The following is a 21,520-nucleotide window of genomic DNA, read 5'->3' on the forward strand; positions in this document are numbered from 1 at the left end:
GGAATAGAATTTTTAGTTCATTCTTAATGATATTGTGAAAGAGTCATCTGATCTGATATTTTGAATTAAGTAAGGTGGCTGGAAAGTTTAGGGCATTTTGAAGGATGATGATTGACTGTGGACTAAGCCTTCGTTCAAGATTCACTTAATAATAATTGGTAAATCTTAACTCAGTACCTCTCTTCTGCTTACAGCTCAAGGAGCGGGAACAAGTTATATAAACGCTCACAAGGCATCTCTCTCAAACTTGAGTTTTAAGGATACTTCATATAACTTAAGGGTGAGTCTGGAGCAAATGTGTGAAATCCCAGCATGAAACAGCTTCAGAACTTTGAGTAAAATATACATATTCTCACACAATGTACTTTATGTAATATCAGAAAAAATTGTGATAAAAATACATTTGTTTTTAAAATATGTGTAATTTCTCATGATTACAAAGCTAACATATGTTCATCGATATAATTTAGAAAGTAGAAGACTATAATAGAGGGAAAATAGATCGCCTCTATTCTACCACCTAAAAATAGCTACTGTTAATTAATATCTTGTTATATTCCTTTCTAGTCTTTTTGTCTTCTTTTTTGCTTGTGTATTACATATATGGTTGAATGTTTTTCAATGTTCATTTGTTTCTTTGAAAATTTAGCTTTTTAAATAAAAATTAAGTAGGACATGCCCATGGACTTAAAAGTTCAAAACATATTAAAAACATGGATTTTTAAAGTCTGTTTCTTCATATTCTAGTTCTTTTCCCCAAATATGATAAGGACATATCATATTTCATTGTTGTTTTTTCTTATGTACAAATGCTAGCACATTATGCTCATTGTCTGGTCTGAGAATTCTTGGAAATTATTCCATATGAATTTTATGAAACTGCCTCTACTTATTAATCATTGTTTTTAATCATTGCACATGGTTCTACATTCTAGATGTATAACAATGCGTTTTGCTTTTTCTTGTATATGTGTGTTTATATTATTTCCAGTCTTTTATTACTGCAAATAAGGCTTCAAAATAAATATCTTTGTGTTTACCTCTCTGGGCATTTGCTTTTTATTGAGCTTATTTTAATGATTTCAGTGAAGTGTTTTTGTTTTTGAGAGATGTTAATGATTTGTGAACATAAATATCATGTAGACACTTCTGGTTGTTATGTTAGTAGATGATGCAAAGTATTTTCAGGATTATTCTTGGGTTAATTTTTTATCTTGAAAAGTTAATAATTTTAGTGTAATCTCATCCTCATCCCCATATTAGGATATATGGAATTTGTAGTGAGGACCTAGACCACAGTGCAGTTTCATGGTTAAATTATAAATGCTTTCATAAAAGCCTGTGATGAAAATATTAACTACCCCTGTACTATAAATAGTTTCATGAGTAACATGAGCTGTTAAAGTTACCACTGAGCAATAGAATTTCGGAGGTAAAATAGATATTAAGGATTATGCTGTCCAACCTCCTCATTGAACAAATAAGGAAACAGACCTAAAGAACATGAAATGATTGTCCACCTCCAACTATCACCAGAACTGGGCCTGTCCCCGCTCCTTCCTCTATACCATGGCATAGCTTAGATATATGTCATTTTTCAAGAATCAACTATGCTTTCCTTTGTCCATCTGAATCTCAGTGATACCAAATCATGAGACAAAACTGATTTAGAATGCAAATTCAGATTTTCAGAGCTTTCGCTGCTATTGTCTATCTAATATGAATTATACTGTCAATCTTAGTTAAAAGCCTGCCGTATTTCACTATTGTCTTTCTATTTTGTTAATGAAAGTAATTGTATTTATTGTCTATGTACCCTATTGGGAACCCACATGCTCTTTGTGTAAACTTTTCCTTAAATTTGCTATATTAATCTGTGACCCTGATCATTCATTCATTTAGTAAGGAGGCACTATGGCAAATGAATTCAGTGAATTTCTCACAAGATTTAGGAGCTGAATACCTGGATGTTAACTCGTACAGGGCTGCAAAAGTACATTAAAAATTATGGTTATGGTGGCATTAAATGACATATGATACCAGCATGTTACAAAATAAAAATGTTGTATGACCCTGCAATATAATGCTTTTTAAATATAGCTTTGATTTGATGTGATCTGTCTTTAATAGTATATAAAAGTGAATGCACATCTATGTGGGGTTTGAACTTCTGTCTAATCAATATCATCAGCCTATGGCTAAGTCACTGGTTATTAGTAATAAAAGCAACTTACATGTTTTTTTTTCATTTAGACATACAGACTTAGCTACAGACACAGCTTATGAACAGTCTACTTCTCTCTTTTGGCTAGGATAGCTTCAGAGGAGAACTGTCATTTGAAAGCTGAGCGTATCAGATGGTTGACAGTATGTGGTATGTGTACCTTACACAGGACCTGTCATCTGAGAAGAGAAAGGGTCGGTTTAATCTTTCATTCTCTGATTAATCCCACTGCAGCCCTCATAAGTGGTAGCTGTTATCAAGAATCAGGCCCACATGTAGCTTATATATAGCTAGGCAATTATAGAAAAACAGTAACTGGACAGTTATTCAGTACTTTCATGTAGTAGGCACTATGCTCAGTGCTTTGTGTACATTTAATCTTCACAAAACTTTTATAAGTTAGGTACTATTATTATCCTCATTTTGAAGATAAAGAAGCAAATATATAAGGATTAAGTAACTTGCTTGAGGTTACGTAGCTAGTAAGTGGCAGGTTTGTCTGGGCTAGAACTCCCAACTCTTAACCGAACAGGTACATTGCCTCTGTGTTAAAGGATCAGGTTGAAGGTCAATTGCATGTCCCAACAGCTTGTTCTGTCTTAGAGCTCTTATAGCAACTCTACCATAACCTCTGACTTTATTGAGTTGTTTTGAAACATTCTAATATGCTAGTTTAGCATATCTACACATTCATTGTATTTTCAGTTTTTAAAAAGAAGAGTTGCCTTGTTCTTCTTTTATGGAATATAGAATTCATGGAGTAAATGGTTCTTGCTATTCTTCTTTAGATATTTTAACAGTGAATGTGATATTTTTATTTTTTTCTGGGTAAAAAACCTAATGAGATATTTAAAGAGGTGTAATATAATGTGACTGAAAAAACTAACAGGGAGTGTGACCTTATTCTTTATATTTGAAGCTCCAGAATGGGAGAAGTAAAGAACAAAGACTCATGGTGAAACAACTTGACATTCAAAGTAAGACCGACTTCTCTTTTTTTTTGTTTCAATTGATTCTTTTTTAAAAAATTTCATTTTATTAGTTTCAAGTATATAGTACGTTGGTTAGACATTTATATAGGTTATGAAATTATCTCCCTAATTGCTCTTTCTCTCCTCTAGCTCTCTACCTAGCCAATGCATTAATGCTAACTGCATTCCCTATGTCGTGATCCCCATCCCTGTGACCATCTATCAACCACTAATTTGTACCTTTAACCCTTCACCCCATTCTCTCAGCCCTCCAACCCACTTCCCCTCTGTCTGTCACCAGACTATCCTCTATATTTGTGAATCTATTTTTGATTAGTTTGTTCTTTTTTGTTCTTTAGATTCCACATATAAGTGAAATCATATGATATATGTCTTTCTCTGTCTGACTTACTTCATTCTGCGTAATAACCTCTAGGTCCATCTATGTCATTGAAAATGGTAGGATTTCATTCTTTTTAATAGCTGAGTAATATTCTATTGTATATATGAATCATGACTTCTTTATCCAATCATCTGTTGTCTTTTTGTTTTGTTGATGATTTCCTTTGCTGTACAAAAACTTTTTAGTTTGATGTAGTCCCATTTGTTTATTTTTTTCTTTTGTTTCCTTTGCCCGAGGAGATGTATCCAAAAAGAAATTACTGTTAGTAATATCAGAGAGCTTACTGCCTATGTTTTCTTCTAGGATTTTTATGGTTTCGGGTCTTACATTTAGATTATTAATCCATTTCGAGTCTGTTCTCATATACGGTGTTAAGAAGATGGTCCAGTTTCTTTCTTTTGCATGTATCTGTCCAATTTTCCCAACACCATTTATTGGAGAAACTGCTTTACCCCATTGTATATTCTTACCTCCTTTGTCATATATTAAGTGAGTGTATAGGCATGGATTTATTTCTGGGCTTTCTATCCTGTTCCATTGATCAATGTATCTGTTTTTGTGCCAGTACCATGCTGTTTTGATTACCGTAGCCTTGTAATATAGTTTGATATCAGGTAGTGTGATACCTCCAACTTCATTCTTTTTTTTCAAGATTGCCATAGCTATTCGGGGTTTTTTATGGTTCCATATAAATTTTAGGATTATTTGTTCTAACTCTCTGAAAAATGCCATTGGTATTTTGATAGGGATTGCATTGAATCTGTAGATTGCTTTGGGAAATATGACCATTTTAGTAATGTTGATTCTTCTTACCCTTGAGCACCGTATATGCTTCCATTTATTTGTATCTTCTTCAATTTCTTTTTTCAATGACTAATAATTTTCTGAGAACAGGTCTTTTACCTTCTTGGTTAATTTGATTTGTTTTCGATGCAATAGTAGATGGGATTGTTTTCTTCATTTCTCTTTCTGAAAGTTCATCATCAGTGTATAAAAATGCCACTGACTTCTGAGTATTTATTTTGTAACTTGCTACTTTATTGAATTCATTGATCAGTTCTAACAGTTTTTGGTGGAATCTTTAGAGTTCTCTTTATATAGTATCATGTCATTGGTAAATAATGACAGTTTTACTTTTTCCTTTCCAATTCAGATACCTTTTATTTCTCTTTCTTGTCTTATTGCTGTGGCTAATACTTCCAATACAATGCTGAAGAGGAGTAGTGAAAATGGGCATCCTTGTCTTCCTGATCTTAAGGAAAATGCTTTTAGCTTTTCCCCATTGAGTATCATATTAGCTGTAGGTTTGTCATATGTGGCCTTTATTATGTTGAGGTACGTTCCCTCTATTCCTTTGCTGAGAGTTTTTATCATAAATAGATGCTGGATTTTGTCATATGTTTCTTCTGCATCTATTGATATGATCATATGGTTTTTATCTTTTGATTTGTTAATGTGGTGTATCACATTAATTGATTCACAGATATTGTACCAACCTTGCATCCCAGGAATAAATTTAACTTGGTCATGGTATATGATATTTTTAATGTATTGCTAAATTTGGTGTGCTAATATTTTGTTGAGGATTTTTGCATGAATGTTCACAAGAGATATTGGCTTATAGTTTTTTGTTTTTTTTTTGGTAATGTCTTTGTTTTAGAATCAAGGTAATGGCGGCCTTATAAAAGGAATTAGGGAGCCTTCCCTCTTCTTGAATTTTTTGGAATAGTTTTAGAAGAATAGGTGTTAATTCTTCTTTGAATATTTGGTAAAATTCACCTAAGAAGCCATCTGGTCCAGGACTTTTGTTTTGGGGGAGGTTTTTGATTACTGATTCTGTTTCATTGGTGGTAATTGGTCAGTTCAGATTTTCTGTTTCTTCTTGACTCAGTCTTGGGAGATTGTATGTTTCTAAGAATGTGTCCATTTCTTCCAAATTGTCCAATTTGTTGGTATATAATTGCTTGTAGTATTTTCTTATGATCCTTTGTATTTCTGTGGAGTCCATTGTTATTTCTCCTCTTTGATTTCTGATTTTATTTATTTGAGTCCTCTCTCTTTTTTCTTTGATGAGTCTGGTTAAGGGTCTGTCATTTTGTTTATTTTTTCAAAGAACCAGCTCTTGGTTTCATTAATCTTTTGTATTTTTCTAGACTCTTCATTTATTTCCACTCTGATCTTTATTATTTCCTTCCTTCTATTTACTTTGGGCTTTGTTTGCTGTTCTTTTTCTGCTTCTTTTAAGTTTAAGATTAGATTATTTGAGCTTTTTCTTGTTTCTTGAGGCAGGCCTGTATTGCTCTGCATTTCCCTCTTAGGACTGCTTTCGCTGTGTCCCATAGATTTTGAGTCATTGTGTTTTCATTTTCATTTATCTCTAGGTATCTTTTGATTTCTTCCTTGATGTCATTGATTACCCATTCATTGCTTAGTAGCATGTTATTTAGCCTCCATGTGTTTGTGTATTTTCCAGTTTTTTTTCTGTAGTTGATTTCTGGTTTCATACCATCGTAATCAGAGAAGACGATTGATATGATTTCAGTCTTTTTAAATTTATTGAGACTTGTTTTGTGTCCAAACCTGTGGTCTGTTCTGGAAAGTGTTCCATGTGTACTTGAGAAGAATGTATATTTTGCTGCTTTGGAGTAAAATTCTCTAAAAAGATCTATTAAATCCATCTAAGACCGACTTCTATTTATATTCATTTTTTATAAATACTTGATAATTCCAGTTCAAAATATTGCCTTTTTAGAGTTGGCCATTTCCTCTACCTTTACATTCTAATCAAGCTCACAAACTAAAAAGCAGTTAAACTCTTAATATGCACTCATTGGCATTTCCAGTTATCTATTGAATTTACTTATTTTAATTTAAACACCTCTTACTTTGTCAGTTTCATCATCTTGGCTATATTTGTAAGATGTGACATTTTATCTGAAGTGGAACAATAACCAGCCCATGTTAAACATTAATCTAGCCATGATAAGGAGCCATGTTAAACCAAATGGCTAGCAGCAGGAAGAAGAAAGGATCTTGAGTGAGTGAGTGAGTGAGTAAATCTAGATACTCTACAGGTGGCATCCCCCTCCCCTAAAAAGAAGGAAAAAATACAGTAATAAACCCATCATTTCAACCTATATGGTCTCTTTCATCTCTATTAAAACAGCACTCGATTCTGGCATTTTAAAAAAGTGTTATTTCTTTTGCTTGTCTTGAGTCCTCTTTGAATGAGGGCTGAGAATCAGTCTCACACTGCGGTGGAGGTGATTGTGCTTCAGAACTCCTGGAGGCAGGGGTTGATAGGCAGGTAGGGAGGACTCCCATCGTACCTGAGGAGCTTGGACTTTGTCCTGTGTGCAGCTGGGACTGTGAACATTGTGAGTAGGGTAGTGGCCCGATGAAAGCCTTCTTTGTGTGGCAGTCTGTATGCTGTCTGTGTGAATCTGGAAACTGAGAAGCATTTTGCACACATTAGCCAGATGGTGCAGCTCATGCCTGTCCTTCCCCACCTAAAATTCCACTCTCTAGCAAAAGCTACTTAGAAGCTATTTACTTTCTGAAGTGACACATTTCTTGTTTAGAAAAAAAAGTCAGCCCACTGCTAGTGTTAATTTTACTTAAACACACTCTTTGAGGCTGAAGCAAATCTGACTGGTTTTCAATGTGAAAATAAAATATAAAAACTATTCTTGGAGTTATTTCTAAACAGAACTTGCCTCTAACCCTAATGTAACAGAAATGTATACATAAATTGGATTCATCAAATGAATCTTCAGCTAAAACTGTTCTGGAATGATGTTAATATCACAGATAGGGATGCTGCATTTTCTAGGATTTGACATTTTCAGCAATTAGGAATTACTGTATTTGGTAAATGGAAATACCACTACTAAAACCGGAATGCAAATGTCATTTGCTTCCAAAGACTATTGATATACTAGAGCGATGAGAAAATAATAATAAAAGCGAGATATTTTGTGGCAAATTTTGGGGGTAAAGTTAAGATGGTAATCCACGAGTTATCTCGGGGTAAACGCTGCAGCTGCAAGCACTGCCAGCGAGTATTCTCCGGGCAAATGGGAAATGGGTTAAACACTGGTAAGGTGGTGAGAAATAGCATTCTGAAAGATATTTAAAGGGAAAATAGGAGACCTGGTGGAATTGGATAGGAATGAAAAACAACCCGTGTTCTTTCCGTAGTGTTCCCTGATGGCAAGTTTATCCTTGATCAGAATTATACAGGTGAGGTGAGTGAGGCTCCCCGCACCCCTGGCAATCTGTAGGAAAGCTATTACCTACTTTTGTCTGGGCATGGTTTATTTGCCAGTAAAAGAAAAAAGCATTCTGGTAACTTAGCCTTAGTCTAATAGAAGTTTATAATAATCAAACAAAGTATTCATATTAATTTTGACTTCCAAATAGATTTCAACTGAATGATGATGATTTACAATTTATTAAGCTCTTATTAAGTGCTTTAAACTGAGATAAGCATATTACATAGATTATTTTTTTTAATTCTTTTAATCCATTGCCAAAATACAAAATACAAAAAGATTGCCAAAATACAAAAAGATAAAGTGACATTTCCTCTGAATTCCAATTATCAGACATAACCACTGTTAATGTTTGATTTATATACCTCTAGGCTCATTTTTTAGCATATAGATGTATAAGTATACGCACACCAATACATATTTTTAAGAACATTGGATCAATATTATACATATCATTTAGTAATATATTTTTCAATTAATATATCCTGCATATCTTTTCCTGTCAACTACCTAAAGATCTCTCTTATCCTTTTTAACATTGCATAGTATTACATTGTATGTACCATAATTTATTTAACTCATTTCATATGGTAGACTTTTAGGTTCTTTTTAGTTTGGGGCCATTATAAACAGTCATTCAGTAGATATCCTTGACATTTTTGAACACTTGCTCTATTATTTCCTTAGAATAAACTCCTAGAAGCAGAATGTTGGTTTAAAGCTCACCAACTTTGCTAGTTGTACTTTAAAAAGATAGTTTCAATTTATACAGCATTATTAGCATTTGAAAGTACTCATTTCCCCCAAACCATACCAATACTGGCATTTTCTCTGCCTGTCTTTAGACATTACTTTTCATTTTTGCAACAATCTTATAAAGTAGATATTGGTATGTTCCTCTTAGAGATTAGAAAACAAAACGAAACCCTGAGACGTCAGGAAGAAACTTGCCCAAGATCACAGAGCTGGTCAATGATGGTGCTAGGGTTTGAACTAGCCATTTATGGCTTTGAAACTGGTTGTTGGTCTACCTCTCAGAGCTAGGAAAGTCATTTTTATCTAACGAAGTGTGCATTAGGCTCATATACATTTGCTAAGCTCACTGTCTCCTATCTAGCCATTGACATTTTATTTTACGATCCCCCAATATCACTGGACTAAACAAACAGGGCCATCTGTTCAGTCTCTAAGGCTGTTCCTTTGGGCGTTGTCCATAGTTTTAGCACATGTAGGAAAGCTGTTGATAATCTTGGATGGTGAGGTCATTAGATTCTATCAGGTGAAAAACTCACCAGGCATCTGGTCCTCACCTGGAGAAGAGCAAGGGAGAGCCTTCTTCCACATGCTATTTAAACAGTTTTTCTACATGGCCTCTGTTTAGCACAGGGACTTAGGTTTCCTTATCAGTTAGGTTTTTCAGTGTGAAGTTGGAACCGTGGGACTGAATATAGCTGAGGAAAGAAGAGCTAGTAGGGAGAAGAAAATAGGAGAAGAGAACAGTTGTGATATAAAGAAATACAGCCAACATGGCGGTGGGCTTCAGCTTTGTAAATGATTACTCTCATCCCCCAGGAGAACCAGAGAAAACATCCATTCAAGAATCGGGAGCATTTTTGCCTCAGGTACAGAAAAATGATCTGATTTGGTATTGCATTGTATGCCTAATATCTGTGGAGAACACTGACTTCTTTAAAAATATTTATTAAGAATTTTTAGTGACAACAATAGGATTTTGAGAGTGCTATTCTCCTGAAGTAGATTGCATTAGTGAACTTTGGAACGTAGGAAAATTCCAAAGTGGCACTCTTTTTTCAGCTGAGTGATTACATAACAGATGAGTAAGCAGTGGCACCTTGACCTATTCTGGCTTTTTCTTAGCCTGAAACCACTTCTTCATAAGGAGAGGCAATAGCAGGTCTCCTTTTGTACTGGTTTGGAGAGATATGACTTGTACAACCTCAGGTTACTGAGGAAACGTATGATCCATCTTCTCTCTCTTTTTCAACTTATCTTTATCCTGCAAAGCTAAGACACATGTAAGGAGACTGCAATTTTCATTAAGACTAAATAAAAACTGAAATAGCTTGTTGTCTTAAGCACATTACTCGAACAGAGGAAAAATTTGATATTAATGGGAAATGTCAACTGTGATGTGTTTATTGAGTGAGTCACCTGCCAAAGGGATGTTTAAGGAAATCCGAAAGAAAAAATGATACATGGATGGGATCTTGCGAAAATAGCAGTATCTAGAGTCTTTAACAATCCCTGCTTTCTTTTCCAGCACATACCAGAAGAGAGATACAGGATGCAGAGCAAGCCCTTAGGAATCTGCCTGATAATTGATTGCATCGGCAATGACACAGGTTGGTGTGGATGCTGCAGATTAACTGATGCCCCCACAGTAAGATCACGGCACAGGAAAGCTGTATTCATCAGATCAACGCTAGCTTCTGTAAAAAACCAATGCCAAAACCCATGGTTTCAAACAATGAAGGAGATTTTCTCACTCGTGTTACTCATGTCTGGTGTGGCTTGGGCTACGGGGAGCTTTATTCCATGTGGTCCTTTAGTGGCTTTGATGTAGGATAGCACAAATTTCCCCAATTTGGGGTGGGGTGGTGTTCAAGCCCTGCACAGTGAGAGAGAGATTGAGAGAGAGAGGAAGGGAGAGAGAGAGAGACTGTACGAAGGAAAGAATTCAAAGGCATGCCAGAGTTAGAAAGGAAAGAAAAGTTTATTAGAGAAGGGATAATACACCATAGACAGAATGGGGTCTCCTTGCAGAGACAAAGAGGGAGAGAGCCTAAAGGGACAGAGAGACAGAAAAAACAATGAGAGAGACAGAAAAGACAATGAGAGGGACAGAGACAAAGACACCAAGTGTCTGGGGAATTCAGTTTATATATCATTCTTTAGATTCTATGAATTATAGCTTATAGACTTTGTTTATCTATTTTTCTTTGATGGTATGGGCATACAGAGTGAAAATAAGTGTATGTAGCATAAAAGGCATGCTAGCCTTTGGTCCAAAAGTTCCCCAAAAGTTTGCCTGTAGGGAATGAATAATTGTATTTGTTTTGTGTAAGACAAGACTTAAAGACTCTGTTTCCCTGCTTATAGACTGTTTTCCTGTTTTCCCTTTACTATGGGTAAATGGTTTGTTAGTAATCGCAGCGGGAATCTTCCTGTTCTACAGGTTTCCTGCCATCTTGCAGAAACACATTGCAGGCTTCGAATATACCTTGATTTAACATTTAGTTCTCTTGCCCCTTCTCTACATTAGTTTCATTATCAGAAGCCTTGGAGTTTTCCACCAGATCTTCTGTATCTGGCTGATAGATGAAGGAAGTGTGTGGAGGATCCCACAAAAGATTTTAGGAACCAAAGTGGTATGCATCATTTCCACCAACGTTCTTTTGGTCAGAACTCAGTCATGTGGCCCAGTCTAACTGCAGCAGACAAGGATTTAGTCTAGCTGTGTGTCAGAAGGAAACCGAAGGGGGATTTAGGGAACATATAGCATTGCGTCAGGCACAAAGGTGTAATTTGTGAAAGTTGGTGAGCTTTAGTTTCATCTTTCCATGCTGGATGCTATGGCAAGCAGGAGTCCTGGGACCCAGAGGGAGGTTTAAAATGGAAGTTTTTCTGGCTTTGATATTATCAGATACTCCATCATTTCACTCAGATAGACATGGAGGACATTAAAAATATGATACGTATGTTTGCTTAGAGTCAATGTGTCACTTAGTTCTGCCACTGTACTTTGGTTGTTGGCCTGAGTCTGTGTTACTTGTGTGTCACCATTGTTTGGATCTGAATTGATTCTTTTGCCTGTTGTTGCTGGATGTCTGACTCAAACAGAACTAATCAAAAAAGAATGAGAAGAATCTAGATAAGTGAAATAACATGTTTAATTACCTATCTCTACTTTGAAAGGATTGATTATTATATTTCCAGTTTCCAGCTTCCCAACATTCTCTTAGAATGAGTTAGAACTATCTTTTTGGCTCACTTGTCATGTTAATGTGGTGAGATTTATGGGAAGCGAATCCGAAACAAAGTCAAATTGGTAAATATTAGGCTGGATGTCCCAGGATTTCAGATATGATCTCACTTTCCCATGTCTTATTTTTAGATGCAAGAAATGCTGTTTCCTCAGCAATAGATAAGTGTTCCTTCTTTTATAGACATCAGTACCTATGAGAATGAGGACATATTTTCTCAATGAGTAACTTCCTGCTTTAAGAGACTTTGTAATCATCTTCTACTTTTGGTTGTAACCAGTTCTGTTTCATTCATTAGCAGTTCCCAAGTGTACATAGTGCAGGATGTGTATGAAGAGAATTATAAAGATAAAGCCATGATCTGCTGTGAATTTGTGACTACAATCCAGTGTCTGTGTTTGCTTCCCCTGCTGGGTTATGGGCTTCTTGCAGGCAGGAGCTGAATGGGTGTTTGTACTTTTCTGTATTTCAGGATGGTCAGAGTTGGGCCCTGGATTATGACTACATGGGTGTGAGTCATGGCTCTGCCATGCCCTAGTTTGTGACCTTTGGCAATTTTCCTAGCGCGTGTCTCATTTTCTCGTCTATAAAATGGGTTAATAAAAGGACCCTCTTCATAGGGAGGTTGGGAGGAATGAGTTCATATTTGTAAAGGGCTTACAGCAGTGCCTGGCACAGTGTTAACACATACTAAATACCAACTTGCATTGTTTTTCCAGTTTGTTTAATTTTAGTTGCAAACCACTAAACTAGAGCTTGCATGGCTTTGTGCTTGGTACATGGAGTCTGATCCCAGACAAGTGAGGGAGTAGGGAACTGGGGACCTGAGGCCTGTGCTAGGCTCAGCTGAGCAGAGCAGGTCAGTGCAGGCTGGAGCTAAGTGGAATGGAGGGGACGATATGAGAGGGGGTAACTTCTCAGGAAAGACCCAAGTGGAAAGCTGGGCAGACCACTCCTACCAGTCATCAGTATGAATGGGCTTGGCAGAGAAAGAGAATCTTAGTACAAAAGCCGGGGCAAGGGAGGGTGGGAAGTAGCAAGACCTGATAGAAGAGAAAGATGGAAAGGAGGGTAGAATTGTAGGTAAAGCCTGAGACACCTGTGTTTTTGGCGTGAGGTAAGAGCAGGTATTGGCCTCAGGTGCATATGTATGTCTGCTTCCATGACTCGAGTCCTTCCTGCCTCTGAGAACAAAAGGAAATCTGGGCTTGAGGCCACTTATACGCTTGGGCTCAGGTGGCCAATTGACAGGTAAGAAACAAGACAGCTCAGTTTAGTCCTACTGTGTTGCAGCTTTTATCAGCTGACTGGTCCTGAATCCATTATATGCCCAGCTGAGACTGAGAGCAGCAAGAGAGTGTTAATTAATATGAAGTGGAAGGCGCAGTCTCCTCACGCACTCTCTCTCTAGACATCCAGCTCTTCATTTTCCCAACTCCCCTCCTGGTGATTTTTCACCGAGAACTCCAGGCCTGGAATCCTGCTGTGGTTGATAGTGGCTTTTAATTAAGTACATCACTTTTCATTTCTATCTGAGCAGCATGAGGACCTTCATCTAGAGCGCTTTCGTGCGGTTTCTTTTGTCTCTTGCCTGGTTAACTTCGTCATTTGGTTGACGTTGAACATTTAGGAGGAGTTTAGAAGTCTGGTAATAAACATTACTGCCAACTGAAAGAAGGGCTCTGGAAGAAACTAACAGTAATATGATAAGACTAACTTGGGGGTAGTAGTAACCAGAGTGTAAAATTTATTAAAAATCTGCTATGTGCCAGGTACTTCGCTAATTCCTTTGCATAGAGTCTCAATCTTCATAAATAATATTGAAAGATAGGTACTATTATCCCCGTTTTCAAGGTGAGCAAGCAGAGCTTGAACTCCCTTCCTAAATTCTCTAGTAACTACTAGAGCTGTGATGTGAAAACTTGACTCCAACTTTGCTGTAATGTAAGTTCTATGAGAGTGGGGAGCTTGTCCATCTCTTTTACTGTGTCTCCAGTACCTTGACAGTGCCTGGCACATAGGAGCCCAAAAAATATCTGGGGAGGATGGTGAATGAATGAAGGAATAAGCTCTTCTAGTCTCAGTGTGTTTCTAAAACCATTCCTTTGTATCTGTAGAGGTTAACAGACTCCCTTATACCAATCTTCTGTCCTCAAAAAATCAGACTCTTATCCGAAGATATGCAAGTCTCCCAGACATTTATAAATTTGTTCTTCCTTTATCCCATAAATCTTTGTTGTGCACCTGCCATGTGCAAACACAATGCTTAGCCCTGTGCGAAGCAAATATGGAGGCAGCGAGGTGGAGTCTGATCTCAGAGCCACGTTATGAACAAAGAGAAGGTGATTTTTTTGATGGCTTATTCTTGAAAAGAATCCTTATAGAGGTCAGTAACCTCTTTTTGGAGCAGACATAGAGGCTTAAGGACTTGGGGCTAATTATCAGTTTGGTAGAATTGAAAAATAAGTCCTGGTGTTACGTCCTCTGTGTCAGTGACCTCACAAAGCTAGGCCTGATTCACAGTGCCCTGACAACTTTTGATCTTATTAGAAATGGAGAAGTGAATACCTCACATTACTGATAGATGAGCTCTGGGCCTTGATCTAAAGCTCTGGCTGGTTTGTAGGCTCTTGACTAAAAGATGATGTTTGCAGATTTGAAGAGGAAGTGTTTCTTCCTCTCCTTTTTCTCTCTGGGTTTTTCTGCAAAGCTTGAAGGTTTTTCTGTGCTTTTTAACCAGGCTGACTTCAATTTTTCTAGCAGACACTGCACATTTCCCTTGTAAATCTTGAATAAGCGAACTTCCTCTTCTAAAAGAGCAATAGGAGTTGTGAAAGCCAGAAATAGTTCATGAAGATGCTTTGCAGGTGGTGCTGACCCTTTACTAACAGCCCCTAACTACCACGTAGAGGAAAACCCCCATCGGTTCAGTAAGTTGGTTTCCAAACAATAGTTAAAGTGTACAAAAATAGAGCTGGGTCTGGAGCGGAGTTCCTGGTGTGAGTAGAATGAGATGTCTACAGTTCGTAGAAGTTTTATTTTCTACAGTCAGCACCCATGTTTTTCTTCCCCTATTTGCAGGAAAGGACAAGGCAGTTACTGTGCTACGTGGGAAACAGAGTCTGATTGCTTTCGGCCCATTTTAGTTTAGGATATGGAGACCTCTTTCTGGGTTCTAAGGAGGTAGATTCCATGAGAGAGATGCACTACATGCTCTGTGGTTTGTGATTTGAAATGGCTGCTTTTGTTTTCTTTACATTATTATATTTATAAGCATTCAAAGTTTGCAAAGTGTCCTGACAGAAACCTCACTGGATCCTTACAGCCACCTTTTGAAGAACATAGTATAGGCATTAGTATTAATTCCATTTTATAGATGAATGAACAAGGCTATAACTTGTTCAAAGTCACACCGTTACCACCCCCTTCATCCTGTAAATTAGACTGGGCTATATCTGTGTTCTTGTTGGCCCAAGATAGTTGCAATTGCCAGCTAACATCAGCTGCCACGCCACCTCACTATCTGATAGAGGAAAGCTGTGATATTAATAGGAAACGTCACCTGTGATGACTTCAGGCTGTGTCTCTGGAGTGACTGTGTTGCCAGACGCTGAGGCCTGTCCAGATCTGATACTCTTATTGACCTGTTCTTGGCATTGGGGACCTCTATGGTTTTTGTCTTCACCTCCAGCTTTAGCCTTTTTTCTATTTTATTAGGTAAGGACTTCCTGCCCCAGACCTCAGATTTCCATCCCCTTTTTAGCCTCTCTGCTGGTGTAAGTTACTTCTCTTTCAGGACCAGGCAAAGTTCAGATCCAGCAAATAGAGTGAAGAGCCAGGACTTAAACTCAGATCTCGTGATTCCAAGACTGGTTCTTCTTTTACTCTGTACCATACGGCTGCCTGTTCACTGCTGCGTGACGGCTGCTGCTCCAGCAGGAACCTACAGGGAGCCCAGATAAAGGGAATAGATGGAAGGCACAGGATAGCATTTGTCCCTGCATATCAGCATGTAAAGACAGGCTGTGGCTTTCTTTCAAGGACTTTGATAAGGGAGAAAATCTATCAGTGAAGAGAGGGTTCTGAGGGAGGTGAACCATTCTGAGATAAATAGCAAGCTTGGAGGCTAGTGTTTCCCTGTTTGCTTCTGCCCCCTAGAGGAGAGAATACTCCATGATTGGATACACGTGAGTTCTGAAAGGAAGCATTTGAAATAAAATAGTGATGGGACTGGGCTCCTAGTCCAGGTTATCTCATTTTACAGTCCAGGTTTCAACCTGACCTCAGTACTGGGTACTGAAGCCTTGCCAATACCCTCAGAGGTGGTGGCCGGCGGGGGAGGGGGGCGCAGAAATACTAGGCCTTTTTTGCTATACTGAGATCCTGTGGGAATAAGTAATTTAACAGGGTATCAGCCACCTGTGTGTCATTTCCTGGACAATACTTTCTTATCATAGAGTTTTAAGGAGATTGGCCTCTTACTTATCTCTTCATTATGATGTGATATACAGTTCATTTTTTCAACCACGAGTAATGTGGGCCAGACAGAGGAGAAAAGTAACCAGCTTGACTACAGTTATGGTCATTGTCATTTCTTTCTCCTGACAGGAGGAGTCAAAAGACTTATCTGGTGAATTACTTATCTAATAATGTGTACAAATCACTCCAAAATTTAGTGGCTTAAAAGAACGATACTAATATATTTATATCTCGCAGTGTCTGTGGGTCGGGAATTTACAAGTTGCTTAGCTGGGCTGTTCTGGCCCAGAGTCTCTCAGGAGATAGTGGTAAGATGTCAGCTGGGGTTGTTCGAAGGCTCACGTGGGATTAGAGGATCTTCTCCCGTGGCTCACTTACGTGGCTGGGAAGTTGGTGTGAGGCCTCCGTTCTTCATGTGGGCATCTCCATGGAACTGCTTGAGTGTTCTCAGGACATGGCAGCTGGCTGCCCTCAGGGTGGGCAGTTCAAAAGAGAAAGAGCCAGAAAGGAGCTGTATCCTTTTTGGGATTCAGCTTTGGAAATCGCATAGTATCCCTTCTGCTGCATTCCGTTCATTAAAGATGAGTTACCAAGTGTGGTCTTCATTCAAGGGGAGGGAATTACTCTCTATCTTTTTAAGAGAGAAGTGTCAAAGAATTCATGGACATATTTAAAAGTGCTATATCTAGTAGGATGTGGACCACAGTTAAACCCAGCTCTCCTGAGTGGAAAGTTCTTCTATACCTTATGTGAATGTGTCCAGACACTGTTCACAGGCTGGGCGAATTAAATTCAGAGCACTCAGGCCAGCTCTTCTTTGCCCAGTGGCTGTTATTCCAGCTGTTTGTTTACCCAAGTCTGTGTTTCTTTTCCTACTTTTTATCTTTTTCCTATTTCCTGCCAAGAGGCCAGAAGAGAAATTGTGATTGCTTGCTTTTTCATTTTTATAGTTTGTTAGTGGTCGGTAAAGTTTGCAGGGCAAGAAGGTAGAAATTACTGGTTGAAGCTGTGAGTCTTTGAATTATTTGTGACTGTCCAGACTACAAATGGTTCCCATTTAGTGTAGAGAATTGAGTGTAGTAAATAGTTATGTGGTAACTTCAGTTATGTATCTCCCCTTGGTGCTTTTCTGTGATGCCTAAACTGGTAGGAGATGGGACCCCTATGTTCCTTGATGGAAGTGACACCTGTTCTAGTTACTATTGTGTCATTCGGTTTGGGGCGAATGCAGTGGTAGACTTCTGGAAGACCATACCCCAGGGGAGGAGGAGAGGTGGGCATGTAGACATGAGACATGGAATCAAACCTAGAGAAGTTAATAGTCTAATAGTTTATGTGACAACCACAATGAGGAGATGCTTGCTCAGCCTCTGGGCTCAAGACAGAACAGTTTTTCTACCCCCAAAAGGAACTAAAAACTGAAGGCACCCCTCAGACAAGGAGCATAAACTTAATGGGTGGCTGGAAAGAATGTGGGAGCTCTGAATGAGGAAGAAAAAGATGTCTCTCTTTGCTAATAGATAAAACAATTCAGGAGGCTGTGTTTATTTCTCCAGTGAAGGAGAAATAAAAAACTAGTCAATCCAGGATTCCTGGAAACTAGGAGAAGAACCTTTGGGGACACTGTAGGTCATCTTGGCCAAGGGTTCCCACTGCTTAGTTGGAGGTTACACTGGGAAGCAGGTCATGAGAAGAACTGGAACGTCTGGAAATGCTCACAACTTATATCTTAGGGACCTCCATATCAGTCTGCAGGTGGAAGTAAGGGAACTCATGACATATACCACCCTTTCTACAGCTGTTTGGATCAGCAGATGTATCCATTCCTATGTACTTGTCTATTATTTTAAGAAAGATCTTTTTCTTTCTCTCCCCCCTCCCCTCAGAGATTCTTCGGGACACCTTTGCTTCACTGGGCTATGACGTCCAGTGTTTCTCATATCAGACTATGAACAATATAATTCAGATTCTTCGCAAAGTTGCCTGTATGCCTCAACACCAAGACTACGACAGCTTCGTGTGTGTCCTGGTGAGCCGAGGGAACTCCGAGAGCGTGTTTGGTGTGGATCAGACTCGCTCAGGTTTCCCTTTGGATCACATCAGGAGGATGTTCATGGGAGATGCATGCCCTTCTCTCTTAGGAAAGCCAAAGCTATTTTTTATTCAGAACTATGTGGTGTTAGAGAGCCACCTGGAAGACTGTAGTACCCTGGAGGTAGATGGGCCAGCAGTGAAGAATGTGGAATCCAAGCCAAGGCAACTTGGACCCTGCCTGGTTCATCGAGAAGCTGACTTCCTCTGGAGCCTGTGCAAAGCAGATGTGTCTCTGCTGGAGCGACCCTCCAGCTTACCATCCCTGTATCTCAAGTGCCTCTCCCAGAAACTAGGGCAAGAAAGGTGAGCTACCCAGGCCGTGGCCATCCCTGAACCACTTGTTTATTTTCCTACTACTGATGTGGAGATCACCACTGCCATGTTTGATGCCCTTCTTGGCAGGGAGGAATGGAGATTTTTCATTCCCTGTCGGGGTTGCCTTAGGAGTATGATACAGACCCAGCACAGTGTACAAACGCTTTGTGCTTTAGGAGGTCACTTATTAGTCAGCTTATAATTTGGATATTTTTCTTCAAAATAAAGAAAATTTTAATTGCTTTTTTTCTTATTACAAAAGCAATACATACTCCTTATTAAAAAAAAAAAAACAACCATGAAATACAGATGCTAAAAGCAGTTATAATCCTACTTATTAGAACCAACTTCTGTTAACCAAATCTTAGTGTATTGCCTTTCAGATCTCTTTTGGTTTCCTACACAATCATATATTAATATATTTTAAGCCAAAATGGAATCATCATCTGCTATTACTTTATAACCTGCTTTTAGTGGTGTAACAGTATATAACATACATTTTTACATGTCAGTAGTCACATTTCTGCAGCATTGTTTTAATGTCTGCAGAATAACCCATAGTATGACTATAGCATTATTTATTGACCAATCTGCAAGTCATTGGACTGTGTTTTGCTTCCAGAAAAAGAAAGTGTTCAACATCTTTGCAGCTCAGTATTTGTGTTTATCTTTAATTGTTTTCTTGGGGAAAGTCCCAGAAGTGGAATTACTTGTCAAATGACGTGCATTTTTAAAATCTTTAATGCATCTTCTCAGATTGTCTTCTAGGACACTTATACCAGTTTTGTATGAGAGGGCCTACATCCCCAAGTTCTTACAGACACTGCATGCTCTTTTATTTCCCCAAGTCTTGACAATTCGATAGGTGAAAAATGGTACCTGACTGTTCAGGTCTGCAAGTTTTTGTTATATAGACATTTTTCATATTTATTAGCAAGAATACTTTCCTAAGGAAAACTTTGGTCACTTGGTTTCCATTTAAGCGGAATGAAGCCACATTGTACCTCAAATGTAAGATTAATAGTCTTTTTTTTGTTGTCCATTACAATTTAGAATGATGTCTCTGAGCTACCTGTGAAATGTATTTTGTTTGTAGCTCAGGAATAAACCTCATGGCCTGTGACCCCCAGCCCCTCAGTGGGGGTTTGGTGGTGAGGGGGGAACTCCACCTTCAAAGGTGGACACCCTGTGGTCATTGAGCCAGAGTGCTGCAAGCTAGTTTGACTCACTCACGAAGCTGCTTATAGAGTATTTAGAAAGGAACAACCTCAAAGCACTTTCACATCAGTTGGCTCATTTCACCCTAATGATAATCTGTCTCCTCTTTGATATTTCATTTCTACTTTTCTCCTACTCTGCAGAAGACGCCCACTTCTGGAACTCCATATTGAACTCAACAGCAGCGTGTATGATTGGAACAGCAGAGTGTCTGCTAAGGAGAAGTACTATGTCTGGCTGCAGCACACTCTGAGAAAGAAACTCATCCTCTCTTGCACGTGAAAAGCCAAAGCCCTTTTTAGCCGTGCAGTCTATGTCCCTAGCTATAGAGCACTTCTCAAGCCAGAGTGTATATGTGTGATGTGAGTGAAGTGAGGTCATGGCTTGTGCTGTCGTGACACTGTGAGGAATGCTTGACAGGAAGGAGTATTTTACTATAGCTTCTGAGGTGAAGATATTGGCCACTATTGCTGAAATAGCTTCCAAGGTCAGTGTTGGGAAGAAAATTTAAATTGTAAATTTAAAAACCGAGTACTGGTTGAATTTGGCATCTCAAGATGATGGTGCTGACCTTTTACCCCACCTGTGTCCATCTTCATTTTGATCCTTCTCCAAGGAGCTGGTATATAACTTAGAGGGGGAGGGCAGGTGCCCAGGCCTAGCTCCAAGCAAGGGGATCAGAGTACACAATTACAGCCAGGAGCCAGAGTCCTTACCATACGCTGCTGACAGAATCCAGAAATGCAGTCTGCATCGTGCTTCTAATCCAGCAAATGTTCCTTTATCAACTTTCTTGAGAAAAAGTGAGGCTTTCTCACCTCTGCACCTGCTCAACACTCAGTTCACTCACGCAAATCTGATGCTGGCCAGGCACAGAAGTGACCAGAATTTATTTCTAAGAAGGAAAATACATAATCCGCTCATTTACTTATGCCCTACTTTAAAAAATTATTTATTTGCTTATATATATATATATATATTTTTTAAATTGTTTTTAAGTGGAGTATGACTGTGTATATGTGTGTGTTTTGCCGTGACTACTGAACGAAAGCTGCAAAGTATGAAAGGAACAGTTTCAGACCGTTTAACAATGATTATTTCTACTTTCAGAGTTATTCTACACTCTTTGTTTTAATGAGCACCGGACTCCTGAGGGAATTTAACTTTGAATTTAACATTGCTGAGGGGTGTCAGCAGGAGTAATGTTATGTGCTCGGCTCCATGAACCTAACCCTGTGTTCAATATTATAGAGGGAAACCGAGGAGGATGTTAGTGACGTGGCAGCTTTGGCATGCCTCTCTGTCCCATCCAGACGAGGTGACAAACATTTTCCATTTATTCTGTTTCTTCTCATTAACCGAAATAACCACATTGCCTTTACTTTTGAGATAGAATCACTGCTACTTCTGCAAGTAAAATTGCCTCAAAATTCAATGTATCAAATGTATGAAATTCAATGTAAAATGTATGACATTTTCTTTGAGTTACAAAAAATTGCAAGCATAAAACAAGAACATGGTATTTATGTTACTTTTTA

General features: G+C 38.4%; 1 protein-coding gene across 29 annotated transcripts in view; it reads left to right on the forward strand.

Annotated features, from left to right (window-relative positions):
• CFLAR (CASP8 and FADD like apoptosis regulator) overlaps positions 1–21,520 on the forward strand; it is a 37,891-nt gene extending 16,371 nt beyond the window's left edge. For 25 of the 29 annotated variants that reach the window (XM_039844415.1, XM_039844392.1, XM_039844397.1 and 22 more), the window contains 6 exons: positions 195–280; positions 3,144–3,201; positions 9,445–9,494; positions 10,154–10,235; positions 18,242–18,752; positions 20,126–21,520. In XM_039844415.1, coding sequence (XP_039700349.1) covers positions 195–280; positions 3,144–3,201; positions 9,445–9,494; positions 10,154–10,235; positions 18,242–18,752; positions 20,126–20,264 — 926 coding nt within the window. In that variant the 3' untranslated portion in view covers positions 20,265–21,520. Of the gene's footprint in view, positions 1–194; positions 281–2,312; positions 2,419–3,143; positions 3,202–9,444; positions 9,495–10,153; positions 10,236–18,241; positions 18,757–20,125 lie in introns of those variants that run through there. The other 4 variants (XM_039844416.1, XM_039844417.1, XM_039844414.1 and 1 more) reach the window with 4 other exon arrangements.

This window comes from Pteropus medius, unplaced genomic scaffold (assembly GCF_902729225.1).
Source record: "Pteropus medius unplaced genomic scaffold, Ma_sr-lr_union100, whole genome shotgun sequence".
NCBI lineage: Eukaryota > Metazoa > Chordata > Mammalia > Chiroptera > Pteropodidae > Pteropus > Pteropus medius.